Source organism: Gadus morhua, chromosome 9 (genome assembly GCF_902167405.1).
Source record: "Gadus morhua chromosome 9, gadMor3.0, whole genome shotgun sequence".
In the NCBI taxonomy this organism is placed as follows: Eukaryota; Metazoa; Chordata; class Actinopteri; order Gadiformes; family Gadidae; genus Gadus; species Gadus morhua.
Genome location: NC_044056.1, coordinates 13583528 through 13605926, shown reverse-complemented (window position 1 = coordinate 13605926; position 22399 = coordinate 13583528). Strand labels below are relative to the sequence as shown.

Genomic DNA, 22399 nt, shown 5'->3' with positions numbered 1-22399 from the left:
CCGCAGACGGAGCCCACATGGAGGGGGCGGGCACTCAGTCCACATGGAGGGGGCCGGCCCTCCGCCCACATGGAGGGGGCGGGCACTCAGTCCACATGGAGGGGGCGGGCAGTCCGACCACTGACGATTGAGCAGATTTCTGCTGCTCTTGTTAATGCAAGAAACGGTAATACTATGTTAAGCTAGCGGGAGCCCATGCTGTTAATTAAACTATACAAACAGATGGTACGGGAGTATTGTGACTTGGTATCTTTCTTGCTGCGTACCATGGAACTATTATAAAGTTAAGCATAGCCTAAACGACTTGCAAATACATATTCTCTTGGTTATTTTTTTTTCGCTTAACTGTTCCACTCATGGACCTATTAAGGTTCCACTTAAGAGTTCACGTTACTACCGTTCGCCGTTGCTCAATGTTTAAATCACAGTGCGTTGTTCGTGACCTGTCTCAAATTCACTAAGTGAAATAGTGCCCCCTAGTGATCTTTTTTTTTTTTTACTCAGTATTAATAGCCCTACTATTGCCGTTTTCGCTTGAATTTTTGTATTTCTCTACTGAATGTTGCTTTGACAATGCAACATTAAAAGTTACTAACAGCGACTTCACACAGAAGCTCTGGCTTAGGGCCGCCCTTGGGCCCCTGGACATGTGCCCGGTGTGCCCGTGCGGTAATCCACCCTTGCCTGTAAACAATGCAACGTGTCCGAACTCCTGTACCCGTCTGTCTGTGAGTTACAGGCCCAGTAAGAGCCAAAATAAGATTTGGGGAACTATGAAGACTGGGACCCAAAGGTATGACCTTAACAGATGTAATGCGAGGAATAACGAAGTGACCACATCTAAGGGCAAAAAATGTACCTCAATAGACATAATGCAAAGCTACATGTGTGAAGCACATTAAGTTACACCAATCACAGGAGCACTAACAACTGTCTTTTTATTCAACAAAACAATTAAAAAATAACAACTACAAAAAATAGATTGTAAACTATTAACATAAAAGATAAATCAATAAAGAGTAGAACAAACAAAGTCAAACAACAAAGGGGGAACACACTGACGCCTTCCTCAGTGAGGTGGATGCCACTCTTGCTTCACGCTCTGTCGCCCGACATCGCCGTCACCGCCGCCATAGCTGCCAAGCGCCGCCATTATGCTGCATCATCAGACTACATTGGAGTCGTGTGGCGCAGGCGTCACGGGGAGGGGGACGGGGAGGGGGAGAGGTGTTTGACTCAAAAGAGGCAAACACCTTCAGGTTTCTCCTGTCCATCATCTCCACACAGAACAGTTCATAGTCAGTATGTAATCTGAATGAGAATTGGAATGGTTTCCACGTTTCTTCCTCATCCCCGCCGTCATGGGATTTGCGCTGTGTTGATGCTGCCATCTGCTCCCAACCTTCCATCCCAATGACCTCTGGGAGAGAAACGCTGTCCTTGAAGGACTGTAAGTGGCACCATGCTGCTGCCTGAATTGTGTCCTTCAGGACAACATAATCTTCCTTGAAGAAGAAAGAAAAAATATTTGTGTTTGTACTTGACACCCTACCCTCCCAAAACCACAAAATGGTATGCAAACAAAGGCTACTACTACTGATGAGTTTTCAGTGATAAAAAACACTATTCAACTAGTCATCAGACTATTTCATCTGGCTATACAAACAACCTCCAACATTACACACATATTATATACTAGGTTCCCAGGTTCCAGTTCCTGGTCTTCAGTTTTGTCTGGAAATAAAACAGATTGTTGTCTGTAATGTTGAGTAGGCCAATACAATGGAATAATAAAAGTAGGCCCTAGTATGCGCAATAGATCAGCCATGGAGTAGGCTATAACTTGTATATTGATGGAGATATGTGTACAACTTAATTTGGAAGTAGAAGCCAAATAGAATCAATCATATCTCACAAACACTCTGAATATGTGTAGGCCTACATGGATTCACCAGGATTAACAGTCTATACATGACCTGATCCTTCAGAGCTGGATGCTGTTGGAGCAACTCTAGCCCTTTTTGTGCAGAGATCTTTATCCTGAAATGTATTAGTGGTGGGAGGGTGGTAAGACTATAGTCTTTCACAATTGCTCTAAGACAACATCACACATTACAGTATATGACACGTACCTGTAGCTTTTTTTCCTCCCGTCTTCTCTTCCTGCTTCCTGAAAGCTCCTCTGCAGACCTTGGTGAATAAACAGCATACATTACATACATACAAATATATAATAACAATAATAATATAAATAATAATAATAAAAAAATAAGAAAATGTACCTCTGTATTTAACCGAGGCATGGCATTTAATGTGATGGTCGATATCACATTTTGACCCTTTGTATCTGAAGAAGGGGCAGTGATGTAGACCGCTGCTGTCCAGCTGTATTTCAGGGCTCTCGCCATTCACAATTACACTGACGTGTCTCTAAAAGTCAAAGAAAACCAGTATAAACATAAAAGCAGTTTTCTACAAAAAAACATTGCAGCGTTTCGGTTTTCTATTTTTCGGCTGCTTTGTATAAGATGGCTTGTGCATATACACAATGTAATTAGACTAAAATAATATTGATAATCGATTTTTGTGGACGCTTATGAACATTTCAAGACCCAACATGAAGTATCAACTCATTGCTAAGGATATCCACAACTACGATAAAGTTAGAATGGACCAAGGGAGGAGGAGGGTGAGGGGGCTATTTTGACCTAAGACACTAGGATATATTTGATCTATATTCACTAAACATATTTATTCCACCGAATGGTTGACATTGATTGACAGATTCTAAGCTTTCAAACGGTGTATGACATGACTATATCACTCAACCTTATGATGCTGAAAATTGACCTAGCATGTTGGGGGGAACATGCTAGGTGTAACTAAAACTTTAAAAGACGATTAAGTAGTTAACAAGACATAATACATAATTGCATGAATATTACTAAATATAGGCATTTTGACAGTCTCACTTACTTGCATGTTTTAGGCATCACTAGCTCGGGCGGGCACACTCTAATTTCAGGTAATTTCAGGTCAGAAACGGGATCAGATGCTGCACATGCTGTTTGACCAGTCCTCAATGTGAACTGAGTGGCCGCCCCCTCGATGTGGACGGGCGTGGCGTCAGATCCGAGATCCGAGTCGGTTCGCAGAGAATACTCGAACGCAGCATGAGTATCCGCCCCCTCCATGTGGGCGGAGTGCCGGCCCCCTCCATGTGGACTGAGTGCCCGCCCCCTCCATGTGGGCGGAGGGCCGGCCCCCTCCATGTGGACTGAGTGCCCGCCCCCTCCATGTGGGCTCCGTCTGCGGGCTGCAGTCAGGGGCTTCTCTATTTTCCCGATAATGACCGGCGTTCTATACATTTATCTGTTACATAATTCACCGCCGGAAGTTGTGAAGGCCCATGCAAGTGAACGGCGCGTTCCACAGCATTGAGAAGAGCCGTGTAATGAGATAAGATAATGATGGGGAAGAAATTTCTCTTGCTTGCGGAGTGTTTCTCTTATTAAAAATAAATTATGTAATCATAATGTATCAAATTCTTTATTTCATGTTATTGTTTTTATATCAAATTAAATGTTAACTTTCAGTTTTAAATCTAAATGAATGCTGCCCGACTCAGCAAATGAAATGCAGGATAACACATGATTACTGAAATTGCCGTTTCCAGTGTTCAATAACCTTGAATCGCATAGTTACCCCAAGTGGGCTGAATTATTGAACGTCTTCTCCAAAGTATCCCCCATTTCAGTCTCGCCTATGCTGCACCTGTCACTGCAATAGTCGCCCTCTGGTGCAGCTGCTGTCAGACTAGTTGGATTATACTCATTGACTTGTCTCCCAACCAGTCACACACAGCTCCGTTACAGGGGATGCTGGCAGCAAACCAGCAATTACATGTCGGCAGTCTGCACAATCGCATACACACGCGCACACACACGCACATACGCATTAAAACAAGTGCACAGACAAGTATCACCAACACCACACCGCCTCTACCGAAACTTAGGATATAAGTTCCCATGGAAACCATTGGGGGCTAGAGAGGGGCTCGTTTCCCTGGGCAATGAAGAGCAAATGAGGCTAAGGAATGGTCTCCTCACTCAACCCAGGAAAACAAAACAAAGAGAGAGAGAGAGAGAGAGAGAGAGAGAGAGAGAGAGAGAGAGAGAGAGAGAGAGAGAGAGAGAGAGAGAGAGAGAGAGAGAGAGAGAGAGAGAGAGAGAGAGAGAGAGAGAGAGAGAGGTGGGTGTGAAATAGTAGGAGCAGGAAAGGCTAGAGTGTTTGCAAAAGGTTTGCTAACTTATTAATGTCATTTGTGTATTGTTATTTATAATGCCTCCAATTAATCTGCCAAAAGAAAAACATGTGGCTCTTTAGAGGTTGATGGTCTGGTTTGGTGAACAGTCAGTTATTTTAATGGCTAATAATATGTGCTTTTCTCCTGTCTTCTCTTTCTGCGTCTCATTATGTTAGGTCTCCATGGTAACCTAACTAAATTATGTCATGTAGAAAATGCAAGAATGTTGTTCGAATTTCTAATGTAAATTATGACCTTCGACCTTGACGGAGTGGAGCAGTGGAAGACCTGGGTTCAATCGAGTCAGGTGAGGGCAGTCTCCATGGAAACCTCGTTGGCACAGATAATAGTTACTAGTAAAGTGTTGAAAGAGACAAAAACAAACAACAAGTTTGGATTTCAATCTACTTTAATTGATTAATTCACCAGGCTGGTTCCCTTTTACAATGACTCAGCAGTAATTCTAGTTTTACAATTGAGATAAAGAGAGAAAGAGAGACAGAGATACAGAATATTACAATGTCCAAAATGAGAAACTAACAGAATTACAAGTAGTACAGCGTCCTCTAAACATTTTCATAGGTTAAACCATAAAAGCACAGCCCAGTATTATATTCGGCAATTTCAATGCCAGTTAAGACAATAAGCTTTTTTTTTCTTCCAAATATACCTCTTTAAAATATCTTGAAATAGATATTTAAATCAAATTATCACATTCAGGCATAGAACTAAATATTTCACATGCAGAAAGGTTAGATGGACGAATGACACTGTTGTGGTCTATTGGTTTCCTTATATTTACTGTCGGCGTGATCATGGATTTGAATGTCGTGTTGTTTGAGTCAGCAGTATGTGTCGATATCTGTTGTCAGAGCTCTGCAGTGTTGAGCATATATTTAAAATCAGCTAAAATGACACGAAGGATAACATCTTTTAGGGATTTTTGTAAGATGTACTATTGAATCTGTTTTAGTCTGCATGTGTTTCAAGTCATATTCAGGAAAAGGAAAATGTTACAGATGCAGTTAGTACTCTTGTCACTGTGACAATATTGTTCATTGCGGAATCACACTTGATTTCTGAAATAGCAAAAAAAAAACTATTTTGGGAGGTAGGGTTGCAACTGAAACCACCATCACTTAACAGATGTCCCGTGTTGATGTTCCAGTCAGAACCCCGACACAACACTTCAGCCCAGCCTCCTCTCTCTGTAACATCCTATTTTGGGAAAAAAGGTTAAAGATTGGGATCCTTGTTCATTGCTTTGATCCAGCAATATTCCGATCCTACATTCAGAAAAATAGCCTATTTTTGTTTATATTATTATTATTTCACAGCTAGATAGCAATGCCCTAGGAGTCACAGGTTCCTAAGACCAACGATTTGGATTCCGCCAACATAAAACCTCTTTCAAGACTTATTCAACCATCTTAAAAAAAATGAAAGAAATCATTCAAAAACAATCATTTAACAAATCCTCTTTTTTTCTCCCTGTACATTATACATCCCATACAGCATTGAAAAACTTGTTCACTTCATACTTGGCCACACCTTAGTCTCTTGGGCATAATGGAAAATATCTCTGTCTGAACCGCCACATATAGCATACATAAAGGCTTATTTCAGTGTGTTGACAGGGAAAGCGTGAATAAAGTGCAAAATCTTTACTAAAAGTCTTAAAGACTTGTTGATATGTTGGCTCATCTATTGTAGTACACTTGCACAGTGGGCCAAGCAGGGTAACACGCCTTCCAGTAAGTTGTTGGGGAAAATGGAAGCTGGTTTATTTGAAGTAGTCCTCAGTTAATTGATCCTAAGCCTTATTAATGAGGCATGCAATGTTTTAACGATAATAAACAGCAATCACATGAGCTTACGAGGAGTTTTTTCTTTTCAGGACCTTTGGGGTGACAATATTTTATTTCAGTCAGTTCACCCCAGACTGGCCCATAGCTAGCCTCAACTCTGCCTCTCAGAAACAATTGCTATGTAAACAGAAAGTTGAGTTTTAACCTCAAAGAGCCAACTCTGAGAAGATTGTTTTGTCCATGTAATTTTAGAGTCATTAAATGTCAATGATCCGACTACAAATCATTTGACAGTATAAGCTTAGAGAGTTAAACTACGTCTTGTTTACGATCACAATACAATAAGAACAGAACACAAACCCTTTTGAAGACATAGAAATGTCGTTATAGGCTTGTAAAAAAAAAAAAAAGCAGCTCTCTTTAGTATTTATTTGTATAACTATTGTTAATACCTTCCATAACTCTGTTCTGTAGGACTGTGATCACATTCATGGTCATCCATGATCAATATCACTGATAACTGTTCATTTAAAGTTAAACAAATCCTTCATTTTTCTTGTAACTCTAAGTTGGAGGCAATTGTGGAGATCATTATTTATATCAAATATTGCGTTATGCCACATATCTTCCAACTTTTGTATATATAATGATAATAACACATAACGGGGCTTATCCTATGACACACAACACATCCAACATCACAACAGCTTCCCCCCCAAAAAAGTGCATTCTTGCTTGGTGCAAATCCTTGCTTCTTAACATTCATATACGTTCATTTCTGTTCCTGTGGATAACTTTGAATATAATCTTTGACAAATGCGTCCATTCTTCTCTCCTGTTACTGATACAGATCTGCATCAGAAATGTAAATAATATCAAAAAATCGTTGTCTTGTGATCACAACGTGTTGGGGTGGGAAATGTTGCAGAGGGTGAATATGTGAACTGGTTGGTCCTCAAAGTCTTCCTACGTGACTCATTTGAGTGGGTTTACCCTGCGTTCGATCCCTGGTTCAGGTTTGGCTGACGTGCAGCCTGTAAAATAGCCCAGCCTCCTACCACCACTTGAAAGGCACATATGAGCCTCCTCCTTCCACATCATCTCATACATATGAATGGAAGCAACCAATAAAAACAAACTCCATCGCATAATATCCACCCCCCGGGATTGACATGATACGGTCCAAGGTCACTCGCTTTCATCACTCGGTGATATTTAAGACAGGCGCTATATTAAGTCGTTGAGACAGGAAAGTTGTGTATCATCGCTTTAAATGTTCACGGTCTAAAATGCAACAAACGATCCCTTCAAGATCATTATTTACCATTACAACATGTCAATTGTTTAACATCTGTAATGTTAGAATGGACTGTGTGTGTGTTTGTATAAATTTATATATATATATATATATATATATATGCATTTATACAAATGTGTATATATATTCATATATATGTACACATTTATATATATATATATACATACACACGCAGTACATTCATAAAACAAAGACCTTGACAATGACTTAAGCTATTCAAAGAAAGGAACCATCAAAGCCAGCAGTTATTATAAGTATACAATCCCATTAGCTCGTCACAAACAGCCTTTTCTTTTTTCATGGGATATAGCCAGAACAGGGCTGTGACCTATCTGTTGCACTGCAGTGTTCCCCAAGGCAGGCCCTATAATGACGACATGTCAACCAGATGCAACTCCTGAACTAAATTCGGAAAGAGTCCGAGCTAGGTTTCAAGCATCATGCACCAGCTAAGCAGTAAACGCTGCGAGGAAATACTTTAGAATGGTATTTCTTGAGAAGCGCTAACACCAGGCACTTTCTACAGTTGCCCAACAAAAGACAGTATATTTATATTTTTTGTATATAAGGAACATTACCGTTTGTTGTCTATGGATTTATCCAGACGATAACGTGAAGCACTGTAGACTAGCAGTTGCTTGCACATCAAGGTAAAGATATTATCTTACGGAAAATTATGCTATGACTTTGGAACAACATAAAAATAATACAATATCAAACACCATACACAAACCTATTAATCAAGTTGCTGATTGTGAAATTTTAGATTCTGATCGATATCTGAATGATTTTGGTGATTTGAATGACTGCGGAAGTTTTCCACCAACTAAAGTTAATTAGCAGTGGTTTAACTAACAGCGGTTTTTGGCACTTGTTTCGTCAAATAGATTTGTGTATTTCATGTACACAAGTACATTAACTAAAAATTATTGTCTTTCTACAATTCTACAAGTTATATATAGAACTAGTAGAGTAGTATGACAATAAAGTGATTTGGGGGAAAAACTGAAGATGAATCTAGTCTCCATAGTGGCTTAAGCCCATGAGTTAATTCAGATAGAAAACAAACCAACAAGCAAATCACAAATAAACAACATTTTTTTTAGAACACCAGAGATGGTCAAATCCATTTAATCTTAGCTAATGCAAATGAGTTGAATAGTACTGCAGCTAATGCAGTAGAGGCTGCTTTCATAACGGGGAGATGAGGCGGACCGTTAAGGAGCAGAGAGTGCTCCCGCCTCTCCACCCAGCCTGTGACAGAGAACCGGCGAGGGAGGAGGAGAGGAGGAGGAGGGTGGGGGGAGGCTGAGAATGGGAGAGGGGGAAGTGGGGGGGGGGAGGATGGGAGAGGAGGAGCTCTGGAGGAGGAGGTTCAGAACTCGATCTTGCAGGCGGGGAAGGACTCGTCCTGCATGACCACGGTGCTGCTGGAGGCCAGCACCATGATGTTGAGCTCCTGCTGCTTCTCGTGGGTCTGCTGGTACCACTCCCGGGTCACCTCCGTGTCATGGGTGGGGATCAGAGTCACCTGGTGGGGAGAGAGAGGGATAGAGAGAGAGAGAGAGAGAGAGAGAGAGAGAGAGAGAGAGAGAGAGAGAGAGAGAGAGAGAGAGAGAGAGAGAGAGAGAGAGAGAGAGCGAGAGTATCAAATTAAAGATGCTGTAGATTTATGTATGTTAGTTTAATTTGTTAGAAACACCACAGCCATCCATCTGCTATTAGTGAGTGAAATGCTCTGGGAGAGTATCTGCTCTGGTTGCCTGGGTGCTTGCCTCTGTATGAGACCATTTCAATATTAGACCGCTCCCGGCTCATTCCTGCTCTCTTGACCTCTGAATCTCTTCCCTGATTGATTTTCGGTGAATCCTCCTTGCCTGTCTATCACATTCACGCACACAACTTGACCATAGCTCATGTGCATGAGAGCAGCACCTCATGATGGCCAAACAGGGAGGGAGGGAGGGTCTTTCTGGGACGTTATAATTCATGGTCAAAGTCAAATGATGCCCCGAAGCAAAAGCGCCGTAGCTTTACATGACACACCGTTTGGATTCACATGATCTGTGTACTCTATAGACTAATGCAGACATCAAATTCTTTCAATATTCTATCAATCACAATTACTCGCAGGTCTGTGTCAGAATGCAGCAGGAACTGGAAACTTGGCATACACATAATGTATGTTTGTGTGTGTGTGTGTGTGTGTGTGTGTGTGTGTGTGTGTGTGTGTGTGTGTGTGTGTGTGTGTGTGTGTGTGTGTGTGTGTGTGTGTGTGTGTGTGTGTGTCTGTGTGTGTGTGTCTGTGTCTGTGTGTTAGCCAATGCAGATAATATGAATCTAGATAATGCCATATATCCGGATTGCAGTCCAAAACCAATCTTATTCAACCATTGCAGCTAAATGTTAGCAAGCCCCATCAGCTTTGGGTGTGCTGTCTTAACCACAACCCACTACTCCTCTGACCGAGCCATGATCGCTCACTAGGAAAGCTTAACTGAACTGACTGGAGTGGATGGATATATGGGGGGACCAGGCCGTAAAGCATAACGTCCATTTACTGTAAAATAAAAGGATATATTTACACCACTTTAGCATATCCAGGATCTGGATGCATAAACAAAACATTAATCGGGGGAAATACCTTGAAACAGTAGTCATTTCATCAGTCACACATAAACCAGGCAGTTGATTATTAAACACTAAAACAATTAGGAATGCACTTTTCACTAGCTCCACTTTGCTCCATAGCAGAAGACCATTCATTTGGGGCGGTGGGAATATACATTAGATCATGATTGCTTCAAGACCATTTGTAAAAGAGCTACCTGTAGGTTGGAGCCCCAGTGGGACTTGCCCTCCAGCAGGGCATCCAGGACCCCACGGCTGGGCTCTGCACTGCCCGGGTCATTGCCGCTAACCACATAGTAAGACGCCCGGACCCTCTTGAAGAACTCCTGGTCCACGTTCTTGGCACTGCAGTGGTTGGGCACGTAGGCCAAGTCCACATAGATGGGTGGCCCAGAGGGTACTGCTGCACCTGCCTTTGGGGTGGTGTTCCCTGAAGCAGAATCCAAAGAACATTGAGAACATCACTGGGAAAATGATTCCACCTGAAAACCCTGAGTGAAAATTCCAGATTTCCGATAACATCCCCTGGACTATTTTTAGCTAACCAACCCAAGCTGTATTATGACAGTAATTATGTGACAAAGAAAACATTAACAGACCTGGACTGCTTTTCACACCATTGACCAAGAGCTTTCCAGGGTTGTTTATATCCGTGCGAGACCCTTGAGTCTCGGACATCTTGAGCAGCCGAGAGCCTCTCTCGGTGTCCCTCCTCCTTAAAGAGGCGGAGCGCGATGAGCTGCCCTCCTTGGTGCTCTGCTTCACCGGGGTAGTGGACCTCTTCCTTCCCTCCCCCTTCCGAGCAGGAGAGGCTGACTTGGGTTTGCTCTTCCTGAGGACCTTGGTCGTCTTGTGCTCTTTCTTGAGGGGTTTCTCCGTGCTGATGTCGTCCTTGAGAAGGGCCTCAGGGTCCACCATGCAGACATCTGGACGTGGAGGGTCCGGGGAGGGGTCCTTCATGGGTGCAGGAAGAGGGTCCTGTGTCTTCTGGGCCGACCGAGGGGAAGGGGGTTGATGGCCCCCTCCAGCTCCGGAGGCGGACGTTTTGTCCACGGGTAGATGTTCTGCGTCCTCGTCCGAGTCCAAGTTCCCCTCTGCCGTGATGGACGGGCACTCCTCTGTCTCCGGGGGAACGTCTGAGTCGGACTGCGAGGGCAGTGATTCGCTCGCGCTGGTCGGAGGCGTTTCCTCCCCGGCTAGCGTCGCGGCCAACCCAGACGACATGGTGCCTGGCAACGGGTGTGTCCCCGGTCCAGTTTCTCCACTGGGAGTCTGAGCGTGGTGGCGCCTCTGCTTGTGAGATCGCCTTTTTAGAGAGTGCTGCTCGCGATCGTCTTCATCCCCCTCTTGGGAACAATCGCTTTTTTTGTCCTCCTCAGTTTCGTCACTGGACAGCTGGTGGAGGTTGGGGTTGATGAACGAGGGAGAGAGCTCCCCCTTTCGGTGGGCATATTCACACGAGGAGGATCCGGGAGGAGAGAAGGAGGATGATGGTGCTCCCGCAAACAGGTCAGAGGGGCGGTCAGATTGACTGCCCACAGCGCCAGATGTCTCTATTTGTTGTGCAACCTTAGTGGAAGATGAAGAGGAGCTGTGTAGAGTGGACATCCACTCCATTGGCTCCAGTGTCTCTTCGTCGTCGTCCCCATAACCTGGAGGAGGGGCGGTTGGGAAGCTTTCGGGCTTCTGCAGCATCTCCCAGTCAGATAAGCTACTTTTTCTCCTAAGGGCTAGCTTCTCAAGTGGCATGGCTAACGTGGTAACCTCCGGGTCTTCTTTCCTGCAACTTTCTGCTTTGGAGTCAGCAGTATCTTTACTGTCCTCTACTTTGCTACATTCACTTGTTTGGCCATCTAATACATGTTCACATTGCTTCTGATCAATTTCGGTGTATTCTTTGACTTCATCTTTCTCTGTGGCCCCCTGTAAGAGTTGAATCTGTCCAATGCCGGACCCTCTTGAACCTGAGCCTTCTTGAGGCTCTGCGATGAGGGCCTGGGGTTGCAGTCCCTCATTTGTTTTGGTCAGGTCCTGTGTGTCACATGGAGTTTTGATGTCTCCATAATATGGTTCATTGGGGCTTACAGTGGTTGTCTGTTCAGTGGTTAACATAGTCACATCAGTTCGGGGAACTACACTAGTAGCAGAGGTTACAGTGACTGTCTTTGTCTCTGTAGTAATTCCATCTATTGCATATGATTCAGTGGGAGAAAACGGTGAATCTTGCCCAGTCACTGTCGTTTTTAGACATTCAATAGGACAGGGTTGAGCTACAACTTCCATTTCAGATGCGTGGGATTCCATTTTTGCGGATGGACCTAGGCACAATGTGTCCGGAGATTCAGCCCTTTGTATCAGGGAAACATCAACAAGGGCTCCTGATATAGATAGATCCCCCGGTGGTTTGTCTGGTTGAGTACTTTGTAGAGGTGGCACAGATGCTATGATTTTTGGTTCTAAGGCATCAGTGCTCTCTTTGCTGACTGATTCTGTCTCATTGGAAGCAGTCAACCCCTCTGGAACACTGGATGCAGTTGTAGGAGACTTCTGAACAACTTCCATGTACCCATCTCTATGGGCTTCACCAGAAGGCATCTCCTCCTTAATTAAAGTAGCATCAGACTCTTCAGGACCAGAACTTGTCATTGACTTATCTAATGTAATCTCCTCACCGAGGATTCGACTAGAAGAAACAGAAGCGGCGGCTGTTGAAGAGTAACTATGTGATGTAGAGGAGAATGTAGAAGAGGAGTAAGTTATAGTTGTAAAAGTGCTTGCGGATGAGGCAGATTCCCTGTGTGTCTCTGTTCTGTCTGCATTGTCATCTGAACTCGGTGACAGCTTTTGGACTTCATCTCCCTGGTTTTCCTCACTTGAATGCAATACGAGGGACTCTGAGGGCTTCCTAGCTTCTTCTCTGTCCTTCACTTCAACTTGATGATCTTTACTGTAGGAATGATCAGATGGTTTGCACTGGCCAAGAACAGCATAGCTTTCTTGAAGAACAGGGGAGGCACTAACTGGAGACTTTGGTGACGACTCTTTACTGTCTGTTAGAACAGTGCTGGTTGTCAAACCACTTCCAGACTTTGGCTCACTGGGTTCTTCTTTCGTGAGGAAGCATACTTCTGGTAATTGAGATTCCTTGGCTGATTTTGACTCAAGCACTTGAGAGGCAAGAGTATCCTCAGCTGTACTCACTTGTTTGAAAGAGACAGGCTGAGGATCACACTGAAAGTCTGTATCTTCTTTGTTCTGACTTGCAAGCTCTGTAGCAGTAGATTCCGCTGTAGTTTTGAGTGTACTTAGGGATAAAGGAGTTACTTTGTCTTTATCGTCTTTCATGGTTTCAGAAAGCTTTAAGATGGTGGGGTCATGAGTTGCTGTCTGGAGTTCTGGTGTGGGTGTCTCTATTTGCATATCTTCCTTCTTTGTCTCAGTAGGTTTGGAAGTAGCTGTGGTTATATATGGTTCATTTTTTAAAGACATCGAAGATAATTCCAAAATTGGAGCTAAGCATTCATTGGTGTCAACAACTCTGGAAGTAGAGGCATCCTCAGCTGCATTACTGCTGACCGTTTCCCCAGCTGAAGGGATACGTTGAGTCTGCATTACTCCAGTTGAGTCTTCTTTCTTTGTGTCAGCATCATCAGAAGCGAGCCTGCAAATTTCTTTCTCGGATTTCTCTTTAGCCCCTTTCTCGATATCTGCATCACTGGCAACCTCTCCATCTTCTTCTTCCTCCCCTTCGTCCTCCTCATCCTCCTCCTCATCATCATCAAAATCTTCTCCTTCCACAAGCAACCTCTTGTCTATGCCACTATCAAACCTTTCTTTCCTCTCTGAAAAGTCCTGCATGCCAGAAGTGCCAACTTGTCCCCGGTCAGATGTGAGGACATTGTCATCTATTTGAGGGCCCATGAAAGAGGCACCAGGAGCAACACTTGAAAAGCTTGCAGTGTCCTCTGTCTCACCCGGTGATATTCGCTGAGGTAAAATGTCTTTCTCTGCTGGAGAGTATCGGCCTGAAGGAGATCCTTCTTCTTCAGTATCCGATGATTTATTTTTCTCTTTTGATGACTCTGCAGTTGCATGTTCCCTCCCTTTTTCTGTTGTTTCCTTCTCAGTGAATTTTTCCAAAGGCAAGGTGGCTGTTGGTACTTGGTGACCAGGGCTGGATTGGCCCCATAAGGATGAGGATGTTTCTTCTCTGAGTGATTGCTCTGCTAAACTGACAGAAACACTGTCCCTTTCCCTCTCTCCAACGGAACTTGTTTGGGTGACTGAAGCAGGGATTTCCTCGCCCCCTTCCTTCTCTTTCTCAGATTTCTCCGGTTTGTCCTCTTTGAGGTTAAAGGCACAGGTGCGATACTCGGCAGCCTGGGCCATTTTGTTGTCCTGAATATCTGTTGGCGAGAAGCTCCTCTCAACAAAAGGTGTGGCTGGTCTTTCTTCTCTTTCACTCTCTTCTTCTTGGCCTTTTTCTCTGTCTTCATAGATTGGAGAGGCACTCTGACTGTGGTGGCTACTTCTTTCGCTCTCCGTAAGGGACACTGGGCTGTAGTCAACCCTACTGAAAGACAGCGGTTCGTCTTTGCATTGGTCATCAAGAAGGGACACGGTTCTACTGCACTCTGCCTCGCTGGCTCTCCTGTTGTCATCAATGCCAAAGTCAGAGGGTGGAGCAAAAATTGGGGAAACATCACCTTCTCTCCTGGAATCCTGGTCTCTGAGGACAGGCTTTTCATATGGATCATACTTAGAGACACTGAACTCTTGCTTTTCCACTGGTTGGCTCTCGCTTACTCCTTCGGTCCCTAGGTTTATTTTATCAATGCTCTCAGCTCCGACCGCACCTGCCTGTTCAAGGACATCTGTCACACTCTCAGAATCTTTATCCAACACAAAATAAGAACAAGGTTGCGGTAATCCGGGAGATGCAACCTCTCGCTCTCCTTCCATTTCCCTCTCTGCCTCCTTAACTGGTTTTTCGTGCTCGTTTGAAAAGTCGTCTTTTGGCTTTTTGTCAGGAATCTGATCACGAGCTTGGTTCTCAGTTTGGGGATGCTTATCCTTATTGACTTTGCTTTCAGTGGTAATAAGTGCTAAGTTCTTGGGTTGGCTGTCAGTGCTTGATAATGCTGATGGAATGGGCCTGCTTTCTGTCGATTGGGAGTCTGTTATTGGTATATCTTTAGAGCTAGGGACAGAACAATCCTCTTCTTGTCTTGAAATTACCACGCTTGAGGTGGGTTCCTCTTCTAATGTAACCACACTTGCTTGCATGGTAAGTGGTGCAGGGCTAACTTCAGTCTCCATATCTTTATTTGGTTCTGGTGCATATTTTAGCTCTTTCCCAAACTCTTTGATGTCTTCATCAACAGAGGGTTCCTGCATTGTCAGTGTAGGTATAGTCACTGCAGTCTTTAAAGGTATGGTGTCGTGCGTTTTCTCACTTGCCACTTTCTGTGATGTTTCAAATGAGAGCGGTTCAGCAGAGATGTCATGCTCAGATTGTTTTTGCTCTACTGACAAAGGTCTAGAACCTGCCCCACCCATGCAAATTACTTCTTCCTCTTCATCCTCTCTGTCTTCATCAGAAGACTGGACCACGAATGCAGGCTTGGATAGTATCCCTGGTTGATCAGGTGCTGTACATTTAATGGTCTTGTCCTTCTCTTGTACCTCTTCTTTCTCCCACTTTTCCTCTTTGGTGCAGTCAACTTCATGTGGGTCATACTTTTCTATGTCCACCGCAGCCTCAGAGGCAATGTTATCTTTTCCTTGGCAAACAGATGTTTCTCCTTCATCTATGTTAGGATCCTCTTTCGTAACTCTGCTACCTTCTGCTTCATATGTGTATTCCTTTTCATGCTCTTTCTCCATTTTTTGTTCTTTAGTCAGCTCAGCCACATGAGTATCGTCTTTTTCTTGTTCCTTCTGTTCATCCTCAGTGGTGATATCCTTTGCTTCCTTATCTTGCAAAGCCTCTTCTTTGTGGCTCCTGTGGGCTGCAGCATGAGTTTCATATACCTCTCTCTTCTGACCCTGAGTTAATGCAGAAGCTGTATCTTCAAATGTTTCCTCTGACTTTGTTGGAGTGGAGGCTAGAGAATCAGTCTTTAGAGGTCTTTCCTCCTTAGCTCCCTTTTCTTCAGAGACACATGAATCCTTTTTCTCATCAGATTGGGGTGCAGCGTCTTTTAGCTCAGTTTGTGAAATATCAGAGGGAGAATGCATCTCAAGGCCTGCCTCTCCTCCTGAATGTGACTCTTTACCGTCGTCTGTGGAATCAGATGTCTGCTTTACTAGAATTTTATCGGTTACAATAGTAGCTTGGGCAAATATTTCTCTCTCTTGTCCCTCATCCTTTTGTATATGTTTTTCTTCTACTTCTTCGATAATAGCTTTAACATTTTCGGTGGTTGAACTAGAAGAAATGTCACTGGTTTTTAACTCTGCTGTGCTCTCCTCTTCGTCCTCTTTTTCTTTGAGCTCTATGGCTTCCTGTTGTGTTGCTACGGCCTCCTGCATTATGGGTTTGATATCAGAACTATCTACTTTATTTATGTTTAATTCTTCATCCTTAAGAGACAGAGCTTCTTTTCCCATGTCTTTGTCCTCTATGAGCAGTTTCACATCTGTTTTCTCTTTATCTGGACTGGCATCTTTCTCATCCTCTTTGCTGAGTATGATATGAGAGAAAACATCTTTACTTTCCTTCTCCTTGATGGAGGATACTGTTGAAATGTCTGGTGAAATGTCCTTTCCTTCTTCCTTTATTGGTTTAACTGTGGAAGTTTCCCTACTAGTCATTGGTGACTCCTTTTCTCCTTCTACAGCTGAAGCAACACACATGGCTTCTGTCTTAGTTTCTATCTCACTCTCTGGCTGAATAGTGTGCTCTGTATCTGAAGTACTGCCTTGCACGTTTTCATTGGATGGTGTTGTAGCATTGGAATCCTCTGTATTTGCTTCATCATCATCTCCTGTTAAATAGGGATGTTTAACAGTAGTGGTAGCATCAGTAATGCTCTCATCTCTAAATTCCTGTTTGGAATCCATGGTAGGTGATTTGAAGCCACAAGTTGTATCCACATTCAGATTGAAACCCTCAACCATCTCTGGAGGTTTGACTGGAGCACTATCCGTTTTACTATTCTCTTGATCTTTGTCCTCTTGTGTAGATGGTTTAATAAGAATATCATCATCCATGACCAGTTTTTGTTCGACTATGGCTGGTTCAGCAGCACAGCTATCACTCTTGCTGAAATCCTGCCCATCCTTTTCTGTAGAAATAATTGTAGAAGTATCAATTCCTTGGTCCTTTTCTTCTGTGACCAATTTAACAGTAGAAGACTTATCTTTACTGCTTTCCTCAATGATGACTGATTTCGAGGAAAGGCTTTCCTCTTTGGCTGCAACTAAAGTGTCGGGTATGAGTGTAGGTTTGATGGTAGAAGTATCATCTTCATCCTTTTCCTGGTCCTTCTTATCGTCAGTTGTTAGTTTGACATCAGAGGCCTCATCCTTATTTTCCTTTCTTTCCTCTGTTATGTTTGTTTTGTTGGATGTTTCATCCTCCTTGGAAAGGGGAACCTCTGTGGAAAGGGCAACATCCAATGTATCACCTAATTTCATCGCTTTGTCTTCCTCCTGGTTGTCAAATGTTTCTGCATCCTTTTCCATCTGCTTTCCCTCCATATTGTTGATCGGTTTAATATCAGGCGTGTCAGTGATGGCTGCCTCCTTTTTCTTCTCCTCTATGACTGGTACAGCAGCAGGTTTAAAGTCTGTTTCTTTCTCCTTGAGCTCCTCTTGAACTGGTTTAAGATGAGGTGTTTGGTCTTTTTCCATCCAATTTTTATCTTCGATGGGTTGAACATTTGAATTAGCATCCCTATCTGCTTCTTTTTTGTCCTCTCTCTCTTCGATGTGTTGAATATCAGACACATTGTCTTCTTTTGTATCTCTCTCCTGTACCTCATCTTTGAGACATGTCGTCTCAGCATTAGGCTCCTTTTCAATCCCAGCCTTTTCAATATCAATCCCAGTTTTAATGGGTTCAACATCCAAACAATCATCCTGTTCCTTTTGTGCTTCTTTGGCAAGCCCAATGACTTCTAAATCTTTTTCTTTCCTCTCATCTTTAATCGGTTTGATCTCAAAACTCTCTTCGGGTATGATATGTGTCTGTTTTTTGTCATCCTCAATTTCCTCGACATTGCATGTTTTATGATCGGCTATCTTTTTCTCTTGTTCTTCATGAATGACCTTTATGACAGATTGAGCATCCTCTTCACCATGATGCTTATCATCAGCAACTGGAGGTTGACCTGGAACAGGCACTATAGGTCCAATGTGGTGAGGTTCTCTTTCCGTTTCAATCTCACTTTGTGTGGGCAGTTGTTCACTCAGAAGCACTTCAGTGGTAGAATCCTTTACTAACAGGGTTGCATCAGCTTTCTCTGTTATTGCTGCAGCAGTAGGATGAATTTTCTCTTCAAGATTGTCTTTTCCTTTTGACAATTGGGAAATTGTTTTCTCTGGCTCTGCAACCTCTTTGGAGACCTCAAATGATTTATCTAGCGTTGGTGACAACCCTTCTGACTTTTTTGGACCTGCTTGTTCTATTTCTACCGTGTGTGTCTTTACTTCTATGTCTGTATCATTTTTCTTTGCAGCACGGTCCTCACCCTTGACGACAACATCAGGAATATGTTCTTGTGTTTGCGACTCTTGCTCAGGGAAGGATCTGACTGGTGAGTGGCGTAGTGGAGAATGAGCTGGACTTTGGGGGCCAGAGTGTGGTGGTGAAGCCATCTTCACAGTGCTGTCGTCTGGACTAAAGCAGCGCTCCTCACTCTCTGAAGTTATAGAACCTGATCCAAATGGCCTTGTGGGCACAACAGAGGAAACTTCCTTGGCAGCAATTGAATGCACGCATTCCTCTTCTACTGGTGGGTGCACAGGTTTGCTATCAACCGGTTTTGAACTTAAATCACGGGTGGGTTCAATGCGTGGTTCTTTGTCCTTCAATAGTTGTGGGCGGGCATAGCTCTCTTGAAGTTTTTCAAGTGACATGTCAATGTTGGGAGTCTGGTCTTCTTCCTCCTCATCCTCTTCTTCCTCACTATGAGCTTCAGTAACTATAGCATCTGTGCTTACTCCAGAGAAACCACGGTTTGCGTCGTCAGATGGAGACTTGGAGCACTTGTCATCCTCCAAAGAGGATATTGGTGACACAGTCCCAGCGACGTCCCTGGTTCCCTGGTTTGCCTCAGTCGGTTTTGGAAGGGAAACACTTTTCACAGTATCCATTTCTAAAGAGCTTTTACATATTTCTTCAATTTGTGGTGCTACGGCCGGCGCCAGGTCTTCGGCAATAGAGGTTGGCAGTGAGGATATTTTGTCATACTCTGTAATGGAGGTCGCAGAGGACACATGCTCTTCTTCTGCCAATGGAGCAGCAATGATGTTGGTATACGCAGACACCTGCTCCTGTATACCAGGCATAAAACCTTTATCTGACACGGCAGCGGCTTGTATCTCTTTCATTCCATGAATATTTACAAAGGAGCCAGTCTGGTCTGGAACAGAGATGTCATAGGTACCAACATCATACTGAAGGTGTGGTATTCTGTCCTCTGCCTCCTCATGAATCTCCTCATCAGAGATGGTCTGCTCTGTCTCAGAGTACCCAGGAATAGTCTCATCTTGAATGTAGGAAATAGGTTCTGCAGCAGGAATATTATCATCTTGAATGTAGGCAGCAGCGACACCAGCCTCTTGAGCCACTGAGGTTATCGGAGCTGTGGCTCCATCAACATGTGACAGGTATCCTTCCTCATCGTCATCCTCTTTGGCTGAAGCTCCAAACTCGGTTGCCTTGTGTTGTTCAACCACCTGGCTGATGTGGTCCAATTCCGTATCTTCAGGTTTGTCCTTGATCTCCTCGTCTGCTATTACATCCAAGTCTTCTACCTCCTCTAACTCTGCCTTTTCAATAGCTTCATCTTCTGCCTCCTCTTCCTCCTCCTTGGAATGAGCCAGTTTGAAGTCTTCTTTTTCCAACATAGTAGAAAGCTTTGCTTTCTCCATTTCTTCTACTTCGTGCTTCCTATCAAGGCTATCATCTTCTTCTTCTCCTATGCCCATGTCTTCCTCTTCCTCTGCTGCTTCCCTTTGAGCAGTTGGGGAATCTCCCTCTTCCTCCTCCTCATCCTCCACCTCATCATCAATGGCTGCTCCTTCATCCTCAAACTTTTCAGCCTCTAATTCTTCCTCTCTCACTTGGTTTGATTGTTTATCTTCAACTCCAGCATCAGCCTCTGCCTTTACTTCTGAGGCCAATACCTTTTCAGAAGACAAGGTGCTAGGTAGAATTTCCGATTTGGTTTCTTGTGCTGTTGGCTCCTCTGCAACTTCAGCAATTTCAAGTTGTTCTGAGGATACAGTTCCTGTTTGCTTTAGATCTTCAAAAGCCTTGGTAAGATCTTCTGGGCTGGATGAGGCAGACAGGCCTTCAGTAGTTCCATTCTGTATTGTCGTAGGCTGTTCAGTTTCTGCGACTGGTTTCTCCACTGGTTTAGGTTCAGCAGGCTGTGCCTTGGTTGCTTTGACTTTGCCAGTCTTGGCTTTACTTGAAACTTTAGCTTTGTGCAAGGTCTTCCTTACCTCTGGTGTTAGAGGTTTCAGGTCAGGCTTTGTAATCTTTCTCAGCTCGGGCTTAGATGCGTCTTTCTTCTTAGCATCTTTAATCTTTCCATCCTTCTTTTCATCTTTTTTCAGGGGGTCATCCTTTTTTACTTTCTTGATCTCTTTCTTTTCCTTGTCCTTTTTTTCATCCATTTTCAATGTCCTTTCCTTTGAGTGCCTCTTTAAGGATTTCTCCCTTAACAGCTTCTTCTTCTCTGGTACCTCAGACTTTGATTTCAAAGTTTTGGGCTTTTTCTCCTCTTTTTTCTCTTCCTTATTGTCCTTTACAGAATCAGTCTTCACCTCTGCGGCAGCTGAAACTTCATCTTCTCCATCAGTTTCTTTCTTGGAGGGTTTTGCAGTGGTTTTGGGAGAGGCTTTGAGACTCTCTTTGCTGTCTGTTCTTTGCTTCAGCTTGCTCTGTTTTATGACAGGTGGTGGAGTCCCTGAAGCGATGTCCTTCTGTGTCGCTACTGGATAACGCAGGAAATCAAGGTGCTTTAATTTCTCTAGGCCTTCCAGAATCTTGTTTTGGGGTGCATTTCCAGGAAAGAGCACCCTAACAATCTTTTCAGATGGGTTGGCAGGGAGCCAAACAACTAAGGCTGTGACTGATGTCAGATAGGGCACAGATATTTCCCCCTCTTTGCCATTAGAGAGCAAGATTCCAGTCTTTGCCTTACTGTTACCAGCCCATTTCTGCATTAGAAACTGCATCTCTTTACTATCTTTTACAGGGTTCAGAACATACATGTCTAACTTGCCCACTCCCATTTTGTGGAACAAGGTGATGGGTTCAATGGTGTTGCTGACCACTCTGCAAAGAGGTTCTGCCTTCACTCCCAGTTTATTCAGATATTGTAATGTAAGTGAGGCTTCTTCGATGCTGCGCTTGACCTTGAGATTTGATTCAGCCATGCGTAGCTTCTCTGGTACATTGAAGAACACAACGCCAAGTTCTGGCGAGATCAGGTTCTTCATCCACTCACTGTAATTGGTGGAACCTTGGGACTGCTCCTCTTCCATCTCTGCTACTTTGCGCTGAAGGAGCCCATTGATGCCTGGTAGATTGTCAGCTCCAATGTGTGTGAGTAGTATCGAGTCAATGCGGTCCAAGTGACGGACGAGCTTCCAGAAGCATGATCTGCGATCCGAGCCTCCGTCCACCAATATGTTGAATCCATTCACAGCAAAGAGGGCGGAATCTCCCCTCCCTCCGGGAAAGATGTAACAACATGGCTTGGAAAGTTTCAGGAACCCTCCAGAGGTGGGTGGCTCCAAGAGGTCAAACGGTGAGGGGACGTCCACAGTCTCAGAGATGTACTCTGTGAACTCGGACACGCCCTCCATTTTGGGCAGCACAGGCTCAGGGTTCACTCTGTATTCTAGAAAGTCCTGGAGATGTTTCTGTTGTCCCAAGGAGCTCCAGCCCACCTCCCCACGGCTGGACACAGTTAGTGTAGCCGGCTGCTTGGGTGCTACTCTGCCCAGTAAATCACTGACCTGCAGGAGGGAGATATTTCAATGTGTGCTGGTTAGCTATGGTATGAGATGAAAGGAAATATAAATGGAAAAGAGAATACTTTATGGTCTATTTTTTGCATGCAAAAGGTAAACATTTGTCTTTGCTTGCAGGTG

At 43.8% G+C, this 22399-nt stretch overlaps 2 protein-coding genes across 6 annotated transcripts in view; both read right to left on the bottom strand.

The window, feature by feature from the left end:
* Positions 1-921: 921 nt before the first annotated feature.
* LOC115551059 (uncharacterized) lies at positions 922-3242 on the bottom strand. 4 transcript variants are annotated; one of them, XM_030366573.1, is made up of 6 exons: positions 2977-3242; positions 2283-2430; positions 2133-2190; positions 1977-2040; positions 1697-1734; positions 922-1505 (listed from the first exon to the last, which is right to left on the bottom strand). In XM_030366573.1, coding segments are annotated over exons 1-6 (315 nt in total). In that variant the 5' UTR covers positions 2983-3242; the 3' UTR covers positions 922-1504. The 4 variants fall into 4 exon arrangements, 3 of the variants coding, with proteins under 3 accessions (XP_030222433.1, XP_030222431.1, XP_030222432.1); XR_003977972.1 differs by having other exon boundaries at positions 1686-2040; XM_030366571.1 differs by lacking the exon at positions 1977-2040.
* Positions 3243-4697: 1455 nt separating this feature from the next.
* map1ab (microtubule-associated protein 1Ab) overlaps positions 4698-22399 on the bottom strand; it is a 42073-nt gene continuing 24371 nt past the window's right edge. For both annotated transcript variants that reach the window (XM_030366442.1, XM_030366443.1), the window contains 3 exons: positions 10663-22264; positions 10261-10493; positions 4698-8963 (listed from right to left, as the gene is read on the bottom strand). In XM_030366442.1, the coding sequence (XP_030222302.1) occupies positions 8808-8963; positions 10261-10493; positions 10663-22264 (11991 nt within the window). In that variant the 3' untranslated portion in view covers positions 4698-8807. The remainder of the gene's footprint in view (positions 8964-10260; positions 10494-10662; positions 22265-22399) is intronic.